The 23,707-nt window shown below is 41.0% G+C and overlaps 1 protein-coding gene across 4 annotated transcripts in view; it reads right to left on the bottom strand.

The window, feature by feature from the left end:
- Nucleotides 1-23,707, bottom strand: part of LOC5568816 (protein son of sevenless) — a 44,858-nt gene that overhangs the window by 15,465 nt on the left and 5,686 nt on the right. For 2 of the 4 annotated variants that reach the window (XM_021845634.1, XM_021845636.1), the window contains exons 2-11: nt 18,693-18,812; nt 18,488-18,628; nt 18,264-18,428; nt 8,873-9,073; nt 8,681-8,810; nt 8,505-8,608; nt 8,215-8,441; nt 7,129-8,152; nt 6,889-7,062; nt 6,728-6,823 (exon numbers count right to left, since the gene is read on the bottom strand). In XM_021845634.1, the coding sequence (XP_021701326.1) occupies nt 6,728-6,823; nt 6,889-7,062; nt 7,129-8,152; nt 8,215-8,441; nt 8,505-8,608; nt 8,681-8,810; nt 8,873-9,073; nt 18,264-18,428; nt 18,488-18,628; nt 18,693-18,812 (2,382 nt within the window). Of the gene's footprint in view, nt 1-6,727; nt 6,824-6,888; nt 7,063-7,128; nt 8,153-8,214; nt 8,609-8,680; nt 8,811-8,872; nt 9,074-18,263; nt 18,429-18,487; nt 18,629-18,692; nt 18,813-23,707 lie in introns of all 4 variants that reach the window. The other 2 variants (XM_021845633.1, XM_021845635.1) reach the window with 1 other exon arrangement.

The following is a 23,707-nucleotide window of genomic DNA, read 5'->3' as shown; positions in this document are numbered from 1 at the left end:
AAAAACCTCTGAAAGAGCCAGTGAAAACGCATATGGAGGGAATCCTGGGATATTTGCTAGAATTTCTTCAGAGTAATCTCTGGGAAATTAAGTGGAGGTAGTAGCGTTGGAGTGCTCTAGGATTTCCTGGACCAAATTCTGAACAAATTCTTCTAAACATCAGGTGCTTTAAAAAGGTGAAAGTATTCCAAAAGGAATATTCAAGGGCTTTTCTGAAGATTCTAAAATTTTGCACCAGGATTCACTGCAATCAGATTAAGACAAAAAAGTGAGTTGGGGACCATTTTTATAAAAATATAGGCTTTAGAGACCTTAGGTACGTCAAAAATAGACTTTTCGGAGACTTTGCATTGAAATAGCGATTTTTCATACCTGTTGTAATTTTTGCTCTTTCCCTATAAAGTTTTTTTTTTGTAGAATAAACGAAAACACATTCTTGTAAAAAACACATTGGAATGTTCTCAACCATGATTCATATGCTCATGAATGACATTCAATTGCAACTGGGAACTATTGACTTTACCAACTTGGCAATCTTCTATACAGCTCTTTGGTAATATCTACAATGTATACCGCTGTGATCGCAGCACCAGAAATAGACATAAGACATGTTTCGGTGGCTGTCTCATTGCTGTTGGTCAGCAGTATCCTAGCTCATTGACTGAACTAAGTCACTCTCCGTTAGATATTTCCGTGGCTGCTTCATCAACGCAACGTAGCATTTCTAGTCATCGAGAATCCAGAGCTAAACTATCGTCGGCTCGATTTTGTTGCGCTTACCGAGTACTTGTCAAACGTAAATTGGAACGAGTTGTTGAATGTACAGGATGTGAACGAAATGACGGAGCGTTTCTGTCGCGCTATTTGCTCTTGGCTTAATGACAACCTCCCTGTAAAAAGGCCACCAGTTCAACCAGTATGGAGCACTTCAGAACTGCGTAGGTTGAAGCGTGATCGGAATACCAAACAAAGAAAGCTTCGTAGACATCGGTCTGCCGAAAATCAACGAGCCTTCAAAACAGCTGCTGACTCTTATCATCGGTTGAATACTATCTTGTATAAGTCACACGTTTCGCGTGTTCAAGCTGGCATTCGTAGATACCCGAAAAATTTCTGGGGATTTGTGAATTCAAAACGAAATAGTCCGTCCATCCCGTCCAACGTTTATCTCGACGAAACTGAATCGGCTTCAGTGAAAGAATTTTGCGAGTTAGGGGAACTTACGTATTCTCGGCAGCTTAAGCCGATGCCGTGCTTCTTTTGTAATTTTCTCGGACATCATCAGATAAATTCCGTGTTTGTCTATTTACATTTATGCGTTGCTCAATCCTCTATCGATTCACACCGACTGACTTGTCAAAATGCTTTTGGAAACGTTTTTACAACGCTGCGAACATCCCTTGTCAGTGTGACTATTGTCGGCAGCCTCATTCTCTTCGGCAACATTCCCATAACAACTGCAGGTGAATCACTTCGGCAGCTCCAAATCAGTCGCATTTTGAGGCGTGCTCATTTGAATTGATGGTATCTCCGGCGATATCGTTTGTTTAGTCTCGAAAATCTCTCCAGCGGGAAGCGGGCAGAATAAAGAATCATCTGAATGTTTCCACTGATGTGTTTTGATAAAAAATACGGTGTATTTGGCGTTTGAAATTTGGTTGCCGATAATAGTCGAATGGTGCCGAAGCCGTAAGTCTCCCTATTTGCCGAGTTTTTTGCATCCGTTTTCTCACCAGGTAGTACTTCTCAACAGGAAGCCGATAATAAATCTTCGAGCTGCAGCGTCGAATCTTCCTACTGACGCTGTCGACATATTACGTCAGATATGATTATCACCGCCTCCAGGAAATTAAAAAGTTCGTACTCACCAGGTCCAGATGGTGTGCCTGCAGTAATTTTTCGTCGCTGTATTGCCTCTCTAGCCGTTCCCTTAAGTCGTATATTCAATACGTCTTTTGAGCAGAAAACCTTTCCTGATATGTGGAAACAATCTTTCATGTTTCCCGTTTTTATAAAGAAAGGTGATAAAAGAAATGTGAAGAACTACAGAGGAATAACAAGCCTTTCTGCCGAATCGAAGCTGTTTGAAATTATTGTCAGCAGTGTCATTCTCAACTACAGCAAGAGCTACATCTCAGTGAATCAGCACGGATTTATGCCAGGGAGATCTGTCACATCAAACTTGCTCGATTTCACCAGCGCATGTATCTCACAGATTGAAACTAAAGTGCAGGTTGACGCTGTGTATACGGACTTGAAGGCCGCCTTCGACGTTATAGATCACCGTATTCGTCTGTGTAAACTTTCTCGCATTGGCATATCTGATCGACTTTTGTCATGGTTGGAAAGCTATTTATCTAACCGAATTCTGCGAGTTAAGCTTGAATCCGCTGTTTCGCGTGCATTCAGTAATAGTTCAGGTGTCCCTCAAGGAAGCAATCTTGGCCCTCTGCTTTTCGCATTGTTCTTTGACGATGTTACACTTCCTTTGGGTTCCGAATACGTACTTCTTCTTCTTTCTGGCGTTACGTCCCCACTGGGACAGAGCCTGCTTCTCAGCTTAGTGTTCTAATGAGCACTTCCACAGTTATTAACTGAGAGCTTACTATGCCTATGACCATTTTTGCATGCGTAGATCGTGTGGCAGGTACGAAGATACTCTATGCCCTGGGAAGTCGAGAAAATTTCCAACCCGAAAAGATCCTCGACTGGTGGGATTCGAACCCACGACCCTCAGCTTGGTCTTGCTGAATAGCTGCGCGTTTACCGCTACCTTAAAAATACGTACTTATATATGCCGATGACCTGAAAATTTTCTTACTGTCAAATCTGTTGAGGACTGTAGGCGGCTTCAAGGTCTGATAAATACTTTTGCAGACTAGTGTAGATTGAACAAGCTTTTAATAAGCGTTTCTAAATGCATGGTTATAACATTCCATCGATCAAAAAATCCCATCATCTTTGATTATCGCATTGAAGGGAACGTACTTGAACGAGTCGATCAGATAAGTGATTTAGGTATCATCCTGGATGCTAAACTCAGCTTCAATCAACATATTTCGAGCATGATCTCAAAAGCATCTCGTCAACTTGGCTTTGTTACAAAAGTTTCTCGTGAGTTCACTGACCCGCACTGCCTCAAAACTCTCTACTGTGCATTAGTACGTCCAATACTCGAAAATGCTTCGATTATATGGACTCCTTATCATCTGTCATGGAAAATCAGAATCGAGCGTATTCAGCGCAGATTTATCCGTATTGCGCTACGAAGTCTGCCTTGGCGAGATCCACAAAACCTACCACCGTATCATGAGCGATGCCGGCTTCTAGGACTTGATTCACTGCAGCGACGGCGAAGTATCCAACAATCTATTTTCGTTGCTAAACTGCTGAATGGAGAGATCGATGCACCTGCGCTTCTAACTCGTGTCAACTTCCGTACAATGGGCAGGCAAATGAGGTCTTCAACTATGTTGACAACAAGATTTCACCGCATTTCTTATGGCTGTAACGAACCACTGAACGCATGTTTGCGAACCTTTTCTTTAGTTGAAGAGCTGTTTGACTTCGGAGAGACTACTGGATGTTTTAAAAGGAGGGTGACTAGTTTAAGGATGCTACAATAACTATTAAGTATATTCATGTAGACAACTGTCAGATGAATTAATCAAATAAATAAATAAATCTTAAGTTCTGGCTCATTGTTTAAACATGTTTAATACTAAATAAATAAAAATGACTGAAAAATTGAAGGACTGAACATCGCAAGTAGCGTTATGATATGCGTCACTGAAAACTTTTTTGATTGAAAAGATTTTGTGTCGCAAAAAGAACATATTCTAGCAGGTATTACTAATTCAAAATAATTTCCCTGATTGTGGAAGAAATTTCTTGAGAATTCCAGTTTTTCCCAGGTTGAATAAAATTCCCTGATAATTCCAGATTTTCCAGGTTTTTTCCAGGTAGTAGACACTCTGAGCAGGGCCTTCGTTAGCCGAGTGGTTAGAGTCCGCGGATACAAAGCAAAGCCATGCTGAAGGTGTCTGGGTTCGATTCCCGGTCGGTCCAGGATCTTTTCGTAATGGAAATTTCCTTGACTTCCCTGAGCATAAAGTATCATCGTACCTGCCACGCGAGATACGAATGCAAAAATGGCAACATTGGCAAAGAAAGCTCTCAGTTTATAACTGTGGAAGTGCTCTTAAAACACTAAGCTGAGTAGCCAGCGCTGTCCCAGTGGTTAATGTCAAGAAGAAGAAGAAAACACACTGAGTGATGAACCATTCAAAGTTAACACACAAAAAAATTCAAAGTTTGTTTAACGAATAGTTAAACGCACCATTCCTACAGCTGTCAATCATTTTTTTCTGATATGAAAAGTAAAAAAAAACTCGATTGGCTGGACCATCACAGAACACTCTTATGCCGACACTTACAATGGCAAACCATTCAAGCTGTTGAATAAAGTAAAGCTTTTGCAAATCTACACTCATAGTGTCGAATCATTCAAAGTATTTCTTTAATGGATCATTGAAGGTAGCTTTTTCGGCACTCACCGCATCAAAACAGCGGCACTACCGTATATGGTATTTACCATTGTGACAGCATCGCTGTTATGTCAAACACACAAGAATATGGTGGCGCTATCTGTGCTTTTCACATCGGCTGTTTTGGTTATTTTAGTGATCCATTACAAAACCAGAAGGAAAAAGAAAAGGGACGTTTTGAAAAAAAAAAAAAAAATGTGTTAAGTAAATAGTTTATGAATAGGAGTTTATGCCGACACTCATAGTGACGAATCGTTCATAGTTTGTTGAAAAATCATATTTACGTCTCACCGCTGAACTATCAAACGAGGAGTCATAGAAATTTCAAAGATTTGAAATAAAAGCATAAAACGAGCTCACCAATTAATCCTTCATCCTTGACTGAGCAGCCACAATCCACTTTCAGCTTCAATCCGGCGACGCAACGAAAAAAAACCATTCTTGGTCGGGCTCTTCAAACAGCACTGTCCGGCAAACGCGAAAAACTCCGTGCCTATGCATATTTATAGCCCATCACTATAAAACCAATTCCCAGCTTACGAGTGCGGCTGCAGCTCTGGTAGATGGTATGATTACCTCTAAACGTCAGCACCCCTGATCCTGTCCAATTCACTTCCAGTGGAACTACTTTTTTGAATCTCTCAGTAGATCAGAGAATATAGGTATGTGCGCTTACGATGAATTTGAGAGATTTACAGTTCCATATTGGTTAGCTGATAGGTACCGGACAGTACTACGAGGTAGGGATAGGAGCTGATTGGCAGAAAGCTAAATACCACACAAGAGGATCCATTTTGTTTTATTTTATCTATTTTTCTTCAGGTATGAAATGTAGCAAAGATACCATGCCCACACAGTTACGGATCACCCACAGTGACGGATCACTTTGGCGTTCAACATCGGATAACTCGCTCAAAACATAAAAGTTGATGTAAAACATATTTTTCCCAAGTTAAACTATTTGTCTTCTACCATTTGTAGTGTTATGCACAACGTTCAACCGCTAAATAGCGGTGTATTTGACAAATGTTTAGTTGGTAACACACAGCTATCATTATATGTTCGTTTTCTGTAAGAAGTGCCGTCAGCATTCATAAGCTCCCACAGCTGTGCACAGATGGTAAAATTCAAATGTTATAGCATAAAACATACTCATTCGTTTCGATTGAGTTTGAATTCATCTTTGGAAAACATTTTTCTCGATTTATGATTCTAAATATCGAATATAAGCACTTCTAACTAGTGATCCATAATATGGATCAGGCAATGATTGTTTACCACGGTTATGGGTCACTTCCAAAGAATCTAGATTTCTGCCATTTTAAGCATTGGATTCGACATTTTCAGACAATAGCACTAAGGATAAAACTAATAAAACGTCAATGTTTGTAAATTTAATTTTTAGCCGACAAAAATGGGTGAAAAACTTGGTGTGGTGTTCGTTCATGTCTCAGTTATTACAATGCAGCATCACAAACAAAAGGCATTTTACCCTTGTTTCCAGCTCGAACACTGCTATTTTTTGCAGTAATATATGACGCATTGTTAACTTTCGTCAAAACATGCAATACATATGTATTGAGTTGAAAATCTCTTGATTTTGCGCACTGATCCGTAATATGTCACAAATTGATCCGTAATATGAACGTTGATCCATAATATGGTTTTCAGAAACCGATACAATTTTTAATTTTTATGCAATCCTATGTAAATATTATACTCAAAATAGTTTACTAACCGAAGTTTCAATTTGAAACGATTCGATTCGTGCTTTTAAATTACCATTTTACGTTTTCCATGTTGTTTTATTGAATTTTATAGGTTGGACTCCACACTATTTGATCCATAACTGTGGGGTCATGGTATGTCATGTCCAGCATTTACTAATCATGATTTAAAAATCATGTATTTAGATTCTTTTTTTACATTTTCGATAAAAAAATATCGGAGAAATAGTATTTGGGATAGCAGACCCAGCTTTTCCTATAGATCCAAATAATTATTACAAATTTTCATCATGCCAAATATCTCTTACTTTACAAATGGTTTGATATTATGCCAAATAACCTTTATTTGACATATAATTAGATATTATACCAAATGTTCGTAATAGCAAATGACCTTCATTTTTCATATAGTGCGAAAACAATATTCATCCCAGATATAATTTGAATACTTACATTCGTAGTGTGATGCATAATTCTTAATAAATTAGGACTAGTAGTTTCTTTATCTTTCCCGGTCCACACCGAACCGACCAGTTCCGATGGTTTTACCTGAAATACAAAGAGACACGACGAGTTAATTCGCGAAGCCGTCAGCGCAACGTCGATAAACTTACATTTTTATACATTTCAAATTCTAACAACGTTAGCTGACGGGCAAGTTCCAGGGGATGCAACATCAGCAGGTTATATTCCTCCTCACCAATAGTCAGCGGTAGGTGATGCTCGATCGCCGGTGGACTATGGCCGAAGGCAAACGTTATCTGCCGATGACTATCTTCGCTTTCGGTCTGTAAGAACGATAAAAAAGAAATTCAAACATCTCAGCTTGTTTATCATGCTCGCCAATTACCCACCTTCCGTTGCACAATCTTCAGCACTGAGTCAACCCACTTTCGCATCGATTTACCGCGTACCGTTTCAAGGAACTTTAACAACTCTTCCAGAAGCTCGGAGTCACGTTCAAAGTCGTAAAAATGATGGTCTACCCAGTGCCGAAGAACGTTCAGTACCCGGAACTGTACCGGTTGGACATACTCCTTCTTATAGCGTTTCCAGTCTTCCCGTTGTGAATTTTTATGAAACTTGTCCGTGTCTGGCCCTAGATCCTTGTCGCTGGCACTGTCGTACACTAGTGCCGGATCCGGTATGTCAAACCGTTCCACCAGTAACCTAAGAAGCTCTGTGGGCGAACAAAACGATCGGTACGTTGTTAGGAAGGTACGCACGAACATTGGATCGGCGTAAATGTGATAGGTAAGCCGTTCGATCAGTTTCGTTAGAGTGGCGCCCTTGATCAGTGGAACTCCCGTGCCTTCTCGCTCTTCCAGCACTATATTCGAGGGCGAATCAGGCACGGCAAATGCATATATGTCCGGACTAGGTACTTTGAGTGGATGTTTCTTTTCAATATCTAGGAGAATACTGTCTAGAATGCGTTCCAACATGGATTTCGTGTTCAGCATAACCAAATCAGCCATCCAGTCGTTTTTGTGTTGCGCATTTTTAGCAATAAGTACAACGCTAGTCGGCTCCCGGGGTGAGATCTCGAAAGCATACTTGAGCTCCTCGGTGTCAGGCCGATCGATGATCTCCACCTTTCGCATGAAAAAGCGTTCCTTCAATCGGTAATCGTAGTTGGTGCCAGGCACAATCTGTCGTCGGGTTTTACACAACACCAACAACCCATCAAATAGGAACACCTTCCGTTCGGTTTGCCGCCTGCCGGAACTGAGCTTGGCAAGGGTATCCTCCCGAATGAACTCGTTGCAACACTGACCCACGTCCTTGTCCCAATGTTCTACACTGTTTTGTAAGTCGCGAGTCTTCTCAATTGCCGACTGACGTCTAGCTCGACTATTTACCCTAGCGAAATATTCCCTGTAGACATAAATTATGCTTATTAATACATTCAAAATGCAACCTGTGAATAACGGTCTTACTTAGGCAGCAGTGAGGATATGCCTTGCAACTCGCACTGCAAGGGTTTTAACAAACCCTGAACCTGCTCGAAGCTTTCCTTATCCTCCTGCGAGGGACTAAGCTGTAGTAAAATTTTAATATAATCTAAATACAACTGTGCATGCCCGATAGGCCCTAAAAGTAGTTTTGGTAGATAGAACTTAACCGCTTCCCTGAAACCGTGACCAGCCGACATCAGTGAATTCGCCTGAAATAGATCGCATGGGTTAGGATGACGATTATGAATTCTGAAACTATTGCTATCTAGTACCTCTGGCCTAGACAATAAATTTGCTAAGGCTTCCTTTGCCTGAACTGACGTGATATCTTTCGCATACTTGGCGTACACATCAAACTCTGCCGCTTCCGCTAGTTCTGTTTGAGTAAGAGGTCATAACCAAGTTATTCGGGCAGTCCCGACGAATTGCTACGACAAGTCATACAAACCTTCGAAACAGCTTCCGATGCATGGTGGAGTTTGCTCCTGCGACATCTCGATCACATCTTCGAGTGAACCCAGTAACGTTACAGACACTTCATAGATATCCATAATGTTCGAGAAGATAGGGTCAAGTTCCTGCGGAGACAGATATTCCCGTAATGCACACCATTAATCATTACCGGTACCATGACACGTACCTTGGGGTCCTTGACGATTTTGACCAGCTCCTCGCGAAACACCCTTATGATCATGTGCAGGTCCCGCTGGTACTGCTTCTCGTCGTGAATGAGCTCTTTGACCACCTCTTCGTAGCTGAGACTGGTACGAGGCGTCGGCGGCAACGGGCTCGGTGCCATCGAGCTCGAGTTGTCACCCTGGTAGAACATGTCCATGAGCACCTGTGGAAAGGAGAACGGAACGTGGTTGCACAAACGAACGGTTTCGACGTGCTGCTGGTAACTGCACGCAAGACATAGTATTTTATTTTTTATTTTTGGTAGACAAATAAAGTAGAACATGCCGAAAAGTAATGGGGTTTCCCAAACTAAAATGTACCAAGCCTCCATAGTATGCAGGTGTTGTTGTTTTCGGTGTACACTTGCTGTGGAGGTTGCAGTGGCAAGATAACATGATCACTAATAGTAAGTACATATGTTCAAAAAAGTGCAAAATTCCAGACACGTTATATACCAGGAGGCAACGATGGTTGATCAATTTCAGAAGCTTAATTTGTATGTAATCAATTACTTTGAAAATTGCAGGTGGTTTGTTAAGAACAATCGAATTTATTGAGAACAACAATAATATCAGCAAAGATTTGTAAACAAGTCTACTGAAATTGCGTTAATCAGTCCTGGCTGCAAAGAAGGACTACGAGAAAGCCAAGGCACAACTTGGCAAGGTAGAAGGTAAAAGAGCCACTAAGTCGTGCCAGACTAAAGTGCTTTCCTACACAGGCAACGCGAATATATCTGATGATATTATCCGATAGACGATGCGAAAGAGGAGACCTTCCGAGGATGAATACGTGGCGAAAAAACGTATGTTTGCTAAGGAAAAAGTGAACTACGCGGCCGTCCTCCAGAGCGTAAAAACTGGCACGAGCCAAGCTCCGCGATCCAGGGGACATGGCAATACTGGAGATGCCAACATCAAGCCTAAAAGGCCAAGAAAGCCAAGAAAAAAGAGTCCCGGGATTGCTCGAACCAGGCAGTGCATCCACAGGAACCGAGGGCGCAAGCCAACAGCAACCCGTGGATACGAGTCGTAGAAATTTAGGCGAGGTCCTCGTTATCAACACGAAGGAAACGAAATACGCCGAGGTTTCGAAGGCGATGCGAAGCACGGAGAAGTTATCGCCATTGGGCGCAGATGTGCGTAGCATAAGGCGGACTAGGATTAGTTAAATGATCCTAGTCTTAAAGAAGGACGCCAAGCAAAAGGGTGCAATCTATAAGCAAGTGGCACAAGAAGTACTTGCAGGCCATAGGGCAAGCGATTGTGAGCAAATCGCTAAATGCCTAATTTGTGTCGACAGAGCAGACAACGGACACTTAACGGGCGGACCTAAATGTCCGGGCACAAGCATAGTATCAAAGCAGCCAAAACGGAAGTAACACAGTTAAATTTAAACCACTACTGTGATGCAGCCCAGTAGCTGCTTTGGCAGTCAGTCTCGGAAACCAAGACTGACGTGTGTAGAGAATAAGATGAGTGTATTATCAGGATATTCAGAAAGTTTGATACTGTTACATAAAACCATGTTTTGTTAGAAAGAATTAAGATTTGGCAAGTAGGCATTGATTTTGAGTTGAAAAAAATGTTGTTAGTTTTGTGACAGAATTTGTAGGAGAAAGGTGAATAGAAATACATTGGAGAACAAGAACGCGAAAATTGTTTAAATTGGTCTTATGGTCCGAGTGAGAAACGTTCCGAAGTCTCCATCAGTGTTCTGGGTCACGACAACGTGGTGTTACTATCGGACCCATACCGCATACCAAGCAACAACGGGAACTGGGTGGCGGATAGGTCTCAACAGCTAGCGGCTATAGGAATTACAGAACGATACCCAATTCAATAAGTAGTCTCTATCTCAAATGACGGGTTTGCGATAACAAAAATCAACGGCGTGTTCTATTACAGTTGCTACGCGTTCCAAAGGATTGTGCTACTTTTCCCCGAATGTCGGTTTCCCGAACGCCAGTTCCCCGAATGACCCTTTTACCCGAATGATGCAGTTCCCCGAAAAGTGGTACTGTTCGAATAGGAGCTCTAATAGTTTTTAGTAGCAAGATGGTGAACTAGAAAGAACGATAAGCAATGGAAAGAAGGATGTATTTGGTCTTTCTCGACTATACACATGAGGACGGTAAAACTCCTAAGAACCGCCAATCAAATAAAGAAGGGTGCATATCAGATGACCAGTACGTTCACTTCCCTGAAATGTAAAAAGTTATGACAATTATGATTGCCAAAAACTTTTCGGGGAAGTGGGTTATTCGGGGAACTGGCATTCGGGGAAACAACATTCGGGGAAAAGTAGCACAACCGTCCCAAAGGTAGTCGATTGAGGAATTTTCTCACATGGTCGACAAGATGATAACCGAACTAGCTAATCGGCAGCCAGTAGTGAGAGCTGGCGATTTTAATACATGGGCAGTGTAGTGGGGTAGCCGCTGCACCAACCAAAGAGGCCAACTATTGTTGGAATCCCTGGTCGCTTTAAATGTAGAGCTGGCAAATGTGGGTACAGTGAGCACGTTCCGCAGAAACGGTGCAGAATCGATTATCGACGTGACGTTTTGTAATCCTAACCTTTTAGGTACCATGAACTGGCGCGTTGATGAAGCCCTGATGCGCGAACGGAACACTCTGTACACGGTGAAGAGCTAGTTGATGTGAAATCACGAGCGTGTAATGCTTCCATGCCGAGAAAAGCCCCTCCTAGAGAGAACAGGCCGCCGGTGTACGAGTGGAAAGAATCAATAGGGCGATATTCAAAACTGAAAAGCCAATAGATGGCTCTTTTTCAGTGGTAGTAAAAACGAAATCCTGAAGCAAAGAAAGCACCACGGAAGATGAACTAAACACAAAAAGTTATGTATTCACTTTACGCTTGATTTCTTATGACTACTTTTTTGATCCAGGTTCCTAATTGCAAGTAATTTACGTTTTTCATTATTTTCCATACGTTTTGACAGTTCTCCGAGTACCATTCTTCCATGCGCTTGTGTTGAAAGTTTGAAAAATTTGAGAATCCACCATAGCGCGATCAGTGGGTGGAATACAAACAACAGTGCCGTCGCTCGGCGGCCAGTGAAAGAAAGTAAATGTTCGAAAAATTGTTGCCTGTACTTTTTGCCGCTGGCGCCAACTGTTAGCGGTTGTGAACGAAATAAACAGTCGTTACCCTATTGCAAATCTTCGAGCAATCTGCCTTCGGGCTAGACGAAAATTGCAACACGCACGCACAGAAGCACAAAGAGAAGAACGCGGAGCAGCATTTAGAAAAAGGCAAGTTGGCTCTCAAAAAGGAAATCAAGAGTCGAAAACGGGCATGCTTTGATAATCTATATCAGAGTGCCAATTCGAGTCCGTGGGGTGACGCCAACAGAGTGGTAATGGCTGAGACCAAAGGTGCCATAGCGCCTCGATAATCGATGAACTCTTCCCGCATCATTCCACAAGCCCATGGCCCCCAGCGCCGCATGCGGCAGATGAAGGAGAAGAAGTGAAGAGGGTGACGAAGGAAGAGTTGGCAGAGGTCCTGAAATCATACGCGTCAAACAAGGCTCCAGGACCCGATGGTATACCGAATGTTGCCTTAAAAGCGGCAGTGAATGTAGATCCGGACATGTTCAGAACCACGATGCAAGATTGCATAGATCAAGGAATCTTCCTGGATGTATGGAAGCGACAGTAAGCAACTAGCAAAGGCAAAGAAACCATCAGGTGAACCGTCGGCGAATAGATCTATCCCTAGATATGACGATTGGAGAGGGTGATCCTCAACAGTCTTGTACCACATACGGAAGGTGCAGACGGCCTGTCCAACAACCAGTTTGGATTCAGGAAAGGTAAATCTAATCTGGACGCTAATCAGTCGGTCGTTCAGATAGCTGAGGTGGCAATCGAGCATAACAGGAGGGCCTCAGTTACTGCGCAGTTGTCACTCAGGATGTGAAGAATGCATTCAACAGCGCAAGCTGGGAAGCGATAGCCCACGCACTTCACCACCTAAAGGTACCGGTGCAGTTGTGTACGCTTCTAGAAAGCTATTTTGATGGTAGGATTCTACTGTATGACACAGAGGAGGGGTAGAAAAGCGTTCGAATTACCGCGGGAGTACCTCAAGGTTCAATCCTGGGCCCGAAGTTATGGAATGCGATGTACGATGACGTACTGAGGCTGCCCCTTCCGACGGGTGTTAAGATTGTTGGCTTCGCCCACGATATCACCCTAGTGGTCTATGGCGAATCGATGGAAGAAGTAGAGTTGACAGCAGCGCACTCTATTTCCATAGTTGAGGAATGGATGAAGTCTAGTAAACTGGGACTGGCCCGGTTGTCAACAACCGCAAGTCCGAGCAACGGGCGCTTAACTCGGTAGGTGATTGCATCATAAAGTTCAAGCGATCCCTTAGGCATCTTGGGGTAATGATCAACGACAAGCTCAGTTTCGCCATCCACGTTGAATATGCCTGTAAAAGGTCAGCTACGGCTATAGCGGAGCTTTCGAGGATGATGTCTAACAGCTCTGCTGTAATTGCCAGCAAACGCAAGCTTCTGGCAAGTGTGGCGCTATCCATACTAAAGTTTGGAGGAACAATCTGGTCAAAAGCGCTTAGAACGGACAGAAACCTAAAACGGTTGGAAAGCAGAATAATGTGCTTAAGAGTAGCAATCGCATACCGAACGGTTTCTAAAGAGGCCGTGTACATCATAGCCGGGATGACGCCCATCGCGCTCATCATCAAGGAGGAGTCCGCAACCCGTGTAAAGAGACAACGCTCAGAGGTTGGTAGCCACTCTTCGGCTATCTTCTCTACACTTAAGCGTCGCCTTCTCGTTTAACACACGTGCCAGCAGCCGATGGATATTCTCCCCAGCCTTTTACTAAAATGTCTTCAAATAACTGTTTTAACAGATCGCAATCCACTTTTGTAACAGTGGAATCAAACGGGTTTTACAATAATTTTGTGGAACTCGAAAGGCTGGTCCACGATCAAGCACCCCTTGTGATTGCATTACAAGAATCCCACAGAGCAACGTCGATGGCGAAACAAATATTTTTGGACGTCCAAATTTGGTCGAAACATCTACCACTCCGTGGCCATAGGAGTTTCTATTGAGCTACCATATGAGTCTGTTACGGTCAATTCTGATCTACCGCTAGTTGCTGTCAGGATAACTCTGCCTTTTGCAGTTACGATAGCTTCACTATACATCCCAAATGGCAGAATACCAAAACTGAAAACCCGTCTAAGGGAAGCCTTTGACACAATACAGAAAGCAATCATCCTGGGAAACGAGCATCATGAAACTTGAGGGGACAATTCGAATAACATTAGAGGACGAATTATTCTCAATTTCACTACGGATATGAACCTCTCCATCCTTAATGACAGTTTGGAAGAGCTGTTTATGAAAAAATACCTTAAAACTTATGATGAAGTTGAGCCTGTACAGAACCCGAAGCCAAACTACTTCAAAACTGATCAACCTTCGCCAACTCTGTTCAACTCTCATTCAATATAAACTTATTTCATGCATGAAAAAGGACTCCTAAAGACGTATGGTACTCTACCTTTGCTCTTTAACCTACTTTCTCCTCAAATTTGCAATGGTAGAGGACCAACATCATTTTCATCATCTTACTATCTACACTTAATCGTTGAAACAAGATTGCAAAACTCGTCGAACAGATAGAATTGAGTTTACAGAATCGCAAAGACAACTACTGTTCACAATGCCATGCACAGACATACAGATGAGAAGTTCCATTCATGAATGCTACGAAAAGGGTGAATTGGTGAACGAAAGATGCAGAAATGTGCAAATTCAAATAATAGCAGTGGAATGAAGTAGTGAAGGAAAGATATAAAGATAATAAATATAAAAAAGAAGCAAAATCAGAAAATAACCGAAGGTCTAGAGAGACAGCCTAAACTCGCATGAACTTCCCGAGTGACAAAAGTAGAACGAAATGGAAGACAAAACTCAACGGATCAACGGTAGTGGTTGGAAGAACTGTGAAATGTAGCTAAAGGTCTTGCTCTCGTAGAGGACAGTATCCATTTCTCTACAACATTTCCGCACAAAACAAAACAAACCATTGAAATCGGACGGCGATTGGCCGCGGAAAAGGCAAATGAAATCTTTAATTAAAATAGGACGTTGAAACAAACACATTAATTGAACGTTAACTAAGGACACTGAAATCTATTTAGATCGGCTTTGGTTGAAAGAAAAGGAGATAGTGGAGGATATCAAACGAAAACACTGAACTAAAAGTTTTCTTCATACAAGGAAGACTCGAAAGATAGAAGAGAGAGATAGTAGCGGATCGAAATCAATAGGGGAGAGGTAGATTGAAACAAGATCAAATCGTCTCAAAAAAACTGTGGGACTTCTTTGTTACTTTGACAGAGGAAATAAATTTTGAGAAAATTAAATTTACATACCACCTGCGGTGTTTTTGGTTATTTTGATTGGATCGAAATGAATTTATTTGTTTGATTGTTTTGTTTGTTTTTGGGACAGCATGAAAGAACATAAATCGTATTTTGCAACATATGTTAATCAGAAATCAAAGCTTATATCGGTTCGAGTGTCAAGAATGTGGTACTAACGAAAATGATACGAATGGGAAAGCGAAAAACGAAAGTAATTGATGAACAGAAAGCTGATTGGCGGCACATATTGAATTTTTGCTTCATTTTTATATTAGGTACGTCGATTGAATTTACTAAGCGTCACACAAAATTGACGATATTAGACAGTCCCAGCAAATTCAAACCAACGTGAGTGTAGTGAGTATGAAATGTAGACAAATATAATGAATTCAAATCATTTCTGATGAGTTTTGAGGTTATATGATGCTTTATGATGCTGGCAATGAGCGTCGCTTCTAATCATGAAATAATCAACGCATGATAATCATTAACGTACGCCTATTCTAAGATTGGAACTAACGATGCATTCACTGTTTTGTATTTACAACGAATCGTGCCGAATGTGAAGAACTCAACCTACAATTTTTTCATACATAACTTGCCTATCAGTCGGTGACGCTTTGAAATGTCTCACTACAATAGCTATTTAAGTTCGAGAGCACTACAACGATTTAAAACAGTACAACGTTCGCTCAGGTAAGTCAAAAACAATTCAAGAAGGTAAAGATCCTGGACCATGGACCTATAGGGCATAGGTACAAATTTATACGCATCCCAAAAAGGACTGTTTACAATGAGGATTTATCGGTATCTGCGATATCATATTGATTCTGACTTCGGATTATCGATAGTCGGAATTTGATTCATCCAGGGTTCCCACCGACAATGCTTCGTTTGATTATGGATCAATGAGCAAATACACCAGGATTTCTTTCAAGGATCCCTGAATGAAATTCTTCTGAGAATTATAAGTAGGAAACTCACCTAGGGCAAACAATATTATTACATACAATATAAATCATAGGGGCCGAGATAGCCGTAGCGGTAAACGCGCAGCTATTCAGCAAGACCAAGCTGAGGGTCGTGGGTTCGAATCCCACCGGTCGAGGATCTTTTCGGGTTGGAAATTTTCTCGACTTCCCAGGGCATTGAGTATCTTCGTACCTGCCACACGATATACACATGCAAAAATGGTCATTGGCATAGAAAGCTCTCAGTTAATAACTGTGGAAGTGCTCATAAGAACACAAAGCTGAGAAGCAGGCTCTGCCCCAGTGGGAACGTAACTCCAGAAAGAAGAAGAAGAATATAGATCATAATAATCTTTTATTTGTTTAGGCTTATGCATGTGCCCAAGTAGTTCTTTATCCTACATTGCACTGATTTCTTATAACATATAATAATTTAGCGTTTCCCAGGGATTCTAATGTAAATCCATTACATTTCTACCTTACAAATTGCTTAATGGAATTCTAAAAGGATCTCTTGAGAACTGTTAGACATTTTGGAGGAGTTTCTAAAACAACTTGGTGGATTTCCTCAATGGATCTCTTATTGAATTTTGGTAATCCGAGAGAAATCATTGTCTGAAAGACTGTCTGTGGCTTTCGAATAGTTTTTTGAAGAAATGCTTTTAAATTCCAAAAAAAAAACCATAAAAAGGTTTCGCTGAATATAAGCCACAATTAACTCTCTCTTTCCTACGACTTTGATCGACTATTTCTTTACGAAAAAAGTGTTTTTATCAAAAGTACTTGAACAAACAATGTTGCAAATGGTCTTAATTTTTCGAATTCGGTAAAAAAGTTTTTAGTTGTTTTTCAATAGTAAATTGATTGTTTATCAATAGTTTTAATATTGAAACAGTTAGTTTACTTTAGGATTAATCTGATGAGTATATAAACATGATCTAGTAACTATTACTAAGTATTCATCTAATTCGGGTTGTCTCCAGTTCGTCGAAAACTAGTGGAGCTCTGGAGCTACCATGGGAAAGAGAGGGTTAATGACAGAACAATAGACAAATAACAAGGAGTAATGTTTAAAGAGACACCAATCTTGAGAATCCCTCAAGTTCTTGAAAACAATCTTGAACTGATTACTGAAGCAAAAACATTGGCGGTATTCCCTAGAGGTAAACTATTTAGAGAAACCTGTGGAAAAATTACTGGAGGTGTCAGATAGAGAAATCAATAAAATCATTGGTAAGGCTCATGAAAAATGTATTGTGTTTTTAAGCAAAATAATGGAATACTGTCAGGAATTTTCGAAAGAGTTTCTAGAAGAGTTCCAAATACTCTTGAAACACATGAACTATTGGTCATGAGATCAATTTCTGATGAATTTTGTGTTGCTGAATTCAATTCAAGAGCACTGTGAAAAACGATTGAAAGATCACTGGAGAAATACTTGATTTATTTGCCAGATGCTATAGGCTTGTTAGGGAGAAACCAAGCCGTTGCTCACTGGATGAATTGAACATGGAGGTGAATTTAAAATAAGGTGTCAAAAATAATCGTGAATTCCAGGAAAAATCTTTTGAAACTTTTTTAATATATTATTATCTTATAATTGTGCTGTTAGATTAAGTTTTGCAACATCTGGTTTTGTTGAGTACGTCAAGTTCTTCACATTGGAAACGATCGCACGCGAGAATTCATTGCCACAACGTATCAGACCGAAATTTGTTAAATTAACTCATCATACCTTATATGTAAGTTATATCATTGAATTTTATCCGTTCTTAAAAAAGCGGAAAAGAGAAACGATATTTTCATCGAACAAAACGAAACCATAACTCACTTAACACTTAGTAAAAGAAATTGATTGTTGTAGTGTTTCAGCAACAAATTTAAGAGAAAAAAATAATGATAAATGTTGAACAAAAACAAAACATGAAAACAAAATGCTCAAACCTTGTCAGCGCACATGGCGACCTCGATATCCTCCCGGGATATCTCGATGTGGCGAATGTTCTTGACATAGTTGCCAGCTAGTTTCAGGATGTCCGCCGAAATGTACTCCAGCACTGCCACCAGGAACAATGAAACCGAACTATCGATTTTGTATTGCAGGACCTCCTGTTAGGATAAAAACGATTATCGCAACGATGCTCTGTATTACACTTCAATTGACTTACCTTTTGCAGCAAGGTATGGACTCGGTCAACCGGTAGCACCGATTTCTTCTTTTTGGATTTGTCTATTGTCTCACGTGCCTCGCTCAGGGCCCATTTGTCAATGGGCGTAGGAAACGTACGCCCAATTCGTTCTTCGACGTCCTATTAGAAGACACTTATTAGTAAACCGTATCTTCCCTTGAAGACTTTTGTAAGCTCTACTTACCAATACTGTATGCGGTGGTGGTTTTGCACACAGCATCGCTAACAGACGCAAGCATAAACTTTCGACGTAGAGCAGAGCATCCTCGCGGGCTTGCAACGACGGATGCACTTGCTCCAATACCTGAAAATAGATGGAAAGAGAGTTATTAGATTAGATTAGAATTAATATTTTTTTGAACGAGTGTACATTATTTGGCATACTGCTGTTTTTTAATTTTGTTTTTTTTTTTTTTAACAAGGAAAAAATCTGCAAACAGGTAACTCAGGGAATGCGGGGATGACGCACCAACGACATGACCCTTGGCCTCAGATCCTTATCTCCCCGGAACCACCTTACGGTAGCAATACATGTAGCAGAAGTAGCCAAACTGCTTCTCCTAAGCGACTTAAACATTGTTACAAGGGACCACCCTCGGCAGGGCTAATCTTCTGCAGCCAACTCTTGGTTGGCACGCCATAGACGCTGCAATTCTAACATAATGTAAGTGACAGCCGTAGTTACTGCATTCCAACACTCGGCATCCGCACACATTCTCTCTATTATATTGTCGAGGGACGTGTTCCCTCCGCATGTAGCGAGCATCTGCTTCTTTTCTGGCGTTACGCCCCCACTGGGACAGAGCCTGCTTCTCAGCTTAGGTGTTCTTATGAGCACTTCCACAGTTATTAACTGAGAGCTTACTATGCCAATGACCATTTTTGCATGCGTATATCGTGTGGCAGGTACGAAGATACTCTATGCCCTGGGAAGTCGAGAAAATTTCCAACCCGAAAAGATCCTCGACCGGTGAGATTCGAACCGACGACCCTCAGCTTGGTCTTGCTGAATAGCTGCGCGTTTACCGCTACGGCTATTTGGGCCCCTGTAGCGAGCATGCGACCTCTGACAACAATGAAACGGGGACAATCGAACACGACATGCTTCGCTGTTTCCTCTACACCAGCACAGTTGGGGCACGCAGGAGATTCTGAGTGCCCGAACCTATGCAGGTACTGTCTATCACGCAGAGAAAACAATTTAAATTTTAAATATATTCTGTATCATTACAACAATATATCTGTATTATTTGCCGGCTTATAATTGCCTTACATTGTTTCAATAACAACTCGTAATTTGGTTCAAAAATATTTATTGTTGAATTTGACATCTGGGTTAAATGCGGGGCAACACAAATATTTTTTGTTTCGACTTTCTTTTCTTTTGAAACAACAATTTTCTGCATTAAAATTAAACCTATAGTTTTTGAAACAATATTGCACTGTTTTTTGGTGTGATAATGTTTTTGTTTGTAATAAAAACTCATTTTTATTAATCTCAGTCCCCCGAAATCTTTGTTTTTTTTTTCTTTTTATAAAATAAACAACGATAATCGTTCTGTTAATCAACTTTATTTTCTCTTACGTAAGAAGTTTATGAAACTTGCTCTACGACAAGAAAGAATGAAATCATCAGCTCGTGTAGGAATTGACTGCAATAATTTAGAATGCATTAGTGGAAACAACAATTTAGAAAGAATGGCCGAAACTTACCAAAAACAGTTTCGATTATGGTTTATGGATACTCTGAAACAGTAATGAAAAAGCGATGACCTAAACTCCTTACACAGCAGTTTTTGCACGTTTTTCACTTAAATACAACGCACCGAATAAATATTTTCTACTTTCGTGCCGTTTCAAATGATAACCAAAATGGCGGGACAGTTTTCATGCTACACGCATGGGTAATTGAACCAACAGTGAGGGAAATTAAAACAAATAAAACTTTTATTGTAATGTAATGATTTTCTTTTGTTGTTTCAACAAATTTCTAGTTAGGATTGCTCCCATTCAATTCAACAAAATTTTTGATTTATTCTGATAAAAGATATTGTTGTTCCAACGCATTTTTGAATTGCAACAAATAAAAAACAACACAAATATTTATTATTTTGAATAGCTGTTAATTCTCTGCGTGATAGAAACCATGTCCTGACAGAAACTGCGTCAGGAGGAAGTTCACTTCCCCATTGTTTCTACTATACCAATCTGACACATTTGGTATTAGCCGGTGGGTCCATCTACCCTTAGTGGGGTTATCCCATTCCTGCTGCCAGCTTCTGAGCGTTTCCTCTTTACACATGTCGTGGACTACTCTGATACCCCTTTGGTTGAAGCATTGAACATCTCCCTTGATGATGAGCCCAATGGGCGTCATCCCGGCTATGATGCACACAGCCTCTTTAGATACCGTCCGGTATGCACTTGCTACTCTTAAACACATGATCCTGTACGTACTTTCAAACCGCTTTAGGTTTCTGCTCGTTCTAAGCGCTTTTGACCAGATTGGTCCTCCTCTATATCAGTATATATAGCGCCACGCTTGCCAGTAGCCTGTGTTTGCTGGCAATTACAGCAGAGCTGTTAGACATCATTCTCGAAAGCACTGTTATAGCCGTAGATGCCCTTTTACAGATACATTCAACGTAGCTAGCGACGTTGAGCTTGTCATCGATCATTGCCCCAAGATGCCTAAGGGATCGCTTGGACTCTATGATGCAATCACCTACCGAGATAAGCGCCCGTTGCTCGGACTTGCGGTTGTTTACCACCACCACCTCAGTCTTGTGACGGGCCAGTCCTAGTTTCCTAGACTTCATCCATTCCTCAACTATGGAGATAGAGTGCGCTGCGGTCAACTCTACTTCCTCCATCGAATCGCCATAGACCACTAGGGTGATATCGACGACGAAGCCAACAATCTCAACATCCGTCGGAAGGGGCAGCCTCAGTACGTCATCGTATATCGCATTCTATAACAGCGGGCCCAGGATTTAACCTTGAAGTACTCCTGCGCTAATTCGAACGCTTTTCTGCCCCTCCTCTGTGTCAGTAGAATCCTTGAGGCGGTGCAGTGCGTATGCTCGATTGCCACTTCAGCTGTCTGAACGACCGTCTGGATAGCGTCCAGAGTACCATTCCTGAATCCAAACTGGTGGTTGGACAGGCCGTTATGTCACTTCGATACACGTTTAAGTAGGCTAGGAGAATCAGATTGCCTAGGCTACTTCTGCTACATGTAAGGTGGTTTCGGGGAGATAAGGGTCTGAGGTCAAGGGTAATGTCTGTGCACTCTGTACACCACTTGAGTAAATCAGCCAGAATTGCTCATGTACAGTGCATGGGCTTGTTTTAGTTACAGTTACTCTATTCACAATAAGGCAATCCATGAGACAGCTGCGATCAGCTGTTTTTTTGTTTATCATGAGGTTTTGACGTTTCGCGATCGGAGTGACCGGTCGATTACAAAGGAAAATGTAAAGCTCCGACAACACTCTCATGCTTTGTTTACCCTGCCATTTCTGTTACATGTACACTTTTAGCTTTAGTCCTCATGGATAGCCTTATCTATCGGATAGAACTAGTAATCCTTTATAAGAGAGATTCGCGGATGCTGACATTTCTGTCAAAGTGTGAGCCAATCGAGCAGCGAGAGCTGTCAAAATGTGAGCCAAACGAACATGCGTTATGTTTGTTTTGAACTTTTCTTGAGGAGTAATGTAATCCGCTTGAAATTATTTCGGTAAAAGTAATTTTGCATAAAGCAAAAAAATGAAATATTTTTGTTTTTTAAATTTTTGTCAATACGATTTTTAGTTGTTGATTTTTTCGGCTGTTTATTAGTTTAGATATGTAGCTCAAAGATCTATAACGAAACAAAACACACTTTTTAGCAATGAGGAAGTCATGTCCGTGTTACAATATTGTTCTCGACGCCGAGCAAAATCAGCACTGCTGGTCTGTTGCAAAATCATTCCATTTTATTTCCGCTTATCTCTCTATAAAGGATCACTAGATAGAACCACAGACAAACAGATGTAACACTCTCATTATTGTCCATCGACCACCTTTTTAACGGTCGATTCAAAAATATGATAGGTGGCCAATCCGCCACCCGCAGCGCTCGCATCGTTTATGTTCGCGTTTGACGTTTACACACTACCGCCAACACACTAATTTTAACATTGGGCGTACATGTCCTCGTGACTATGATTTTGATCGAAATATGTTCTAAATGTTACGTCTGTTTGTCTGTGATAGAACTATAGGAGCCAATCGAACATGACAGGTAGAGAGTGCTTGAATCGATGGGCAATATTGTGATCAAAAAGATATTCAAATAAACAAAATATATCAAATAATTCTCGCATAACTTGTGATCTCGCCCTAAAAGCCAGTGGCAACCGAGTGAGTATCTTGTAGCTACCGAGCAAACGAATGGATTTACACGTTATTTAACAATGCTATGATGAAGAGGAGATCCTCCTCTATCTACCAGTGGTGATAGTTTTCATCCAGGTCCATTAATTTGCTTAGAAACGAGGAGCTACACACTCGGTTACCAATGGCTTTTGGGGCGTAATCTCAAGTTATGCGAGAATTCGCATTACAGTAAAAATATCAAAACTTTATTGGTATCAAAACAAAGTGCAGTTTAAAAATAGTCGGCGAAATGTTACTTCAATGAAACTCATTGGTTGAACGAGAAAAAAATATTATTTTGTCACTGTTCAAACAAGAAAGTTACTTGAAGGAAGGCTTGAACAATGTGTTCAGTTGCGCGCGATTTTAGTGAGATTATTATTGCTGTTTGCGTTTGACGTGCAAATCTTGTTCAAATGCGTTCCAAACGCGGTAACACAAACTAAGGACACCTAGCAATCGTGACCCAAATCATCGCCAACCTAGCAAAGAAAAGCTATCTTGTGCATTCCTTGTGAAAAATGTTACCGCGTTTGGTGTTCCCACATTTGATATTTGCATTTCAAACGCACACAGCAATACGTTACCAGTACAGGTCGGACTCGATTATCCGGGATTCGACTATCCGTAATTTTAGACTCGATTATCCAGAATATATTTTTTGATGTTCTTTTTTTCAGTTTCTATGCATAATTCTGAGATAATTTAGTATTGCAATATACAATATGATGAATGATTTAGTAATTTTGGACGTCGATAGGAAAAGGGGGTTCGAAA

This window comes from Aedes aegypti, chromosome 2 (assembly GCF_002204515.2).
Source record: "Aedes aegypti strain LVP_AGWG chromosome 2, AaegL5.0 Primary Assembly, whole genome shotgun sequence".
Taxonomy (NCBI): domain Eukaryota; kingdom Metazoa; phylum Arthropoda; class Insecta; order Diptera; family Culicidae; genus Aedes; species Aedes aegypti.
The sequence above is the reverse complement of the archived record's forward strand: the minus strand, read 5'-3'. Positions and strand labels throughout refer to the sequence as shown.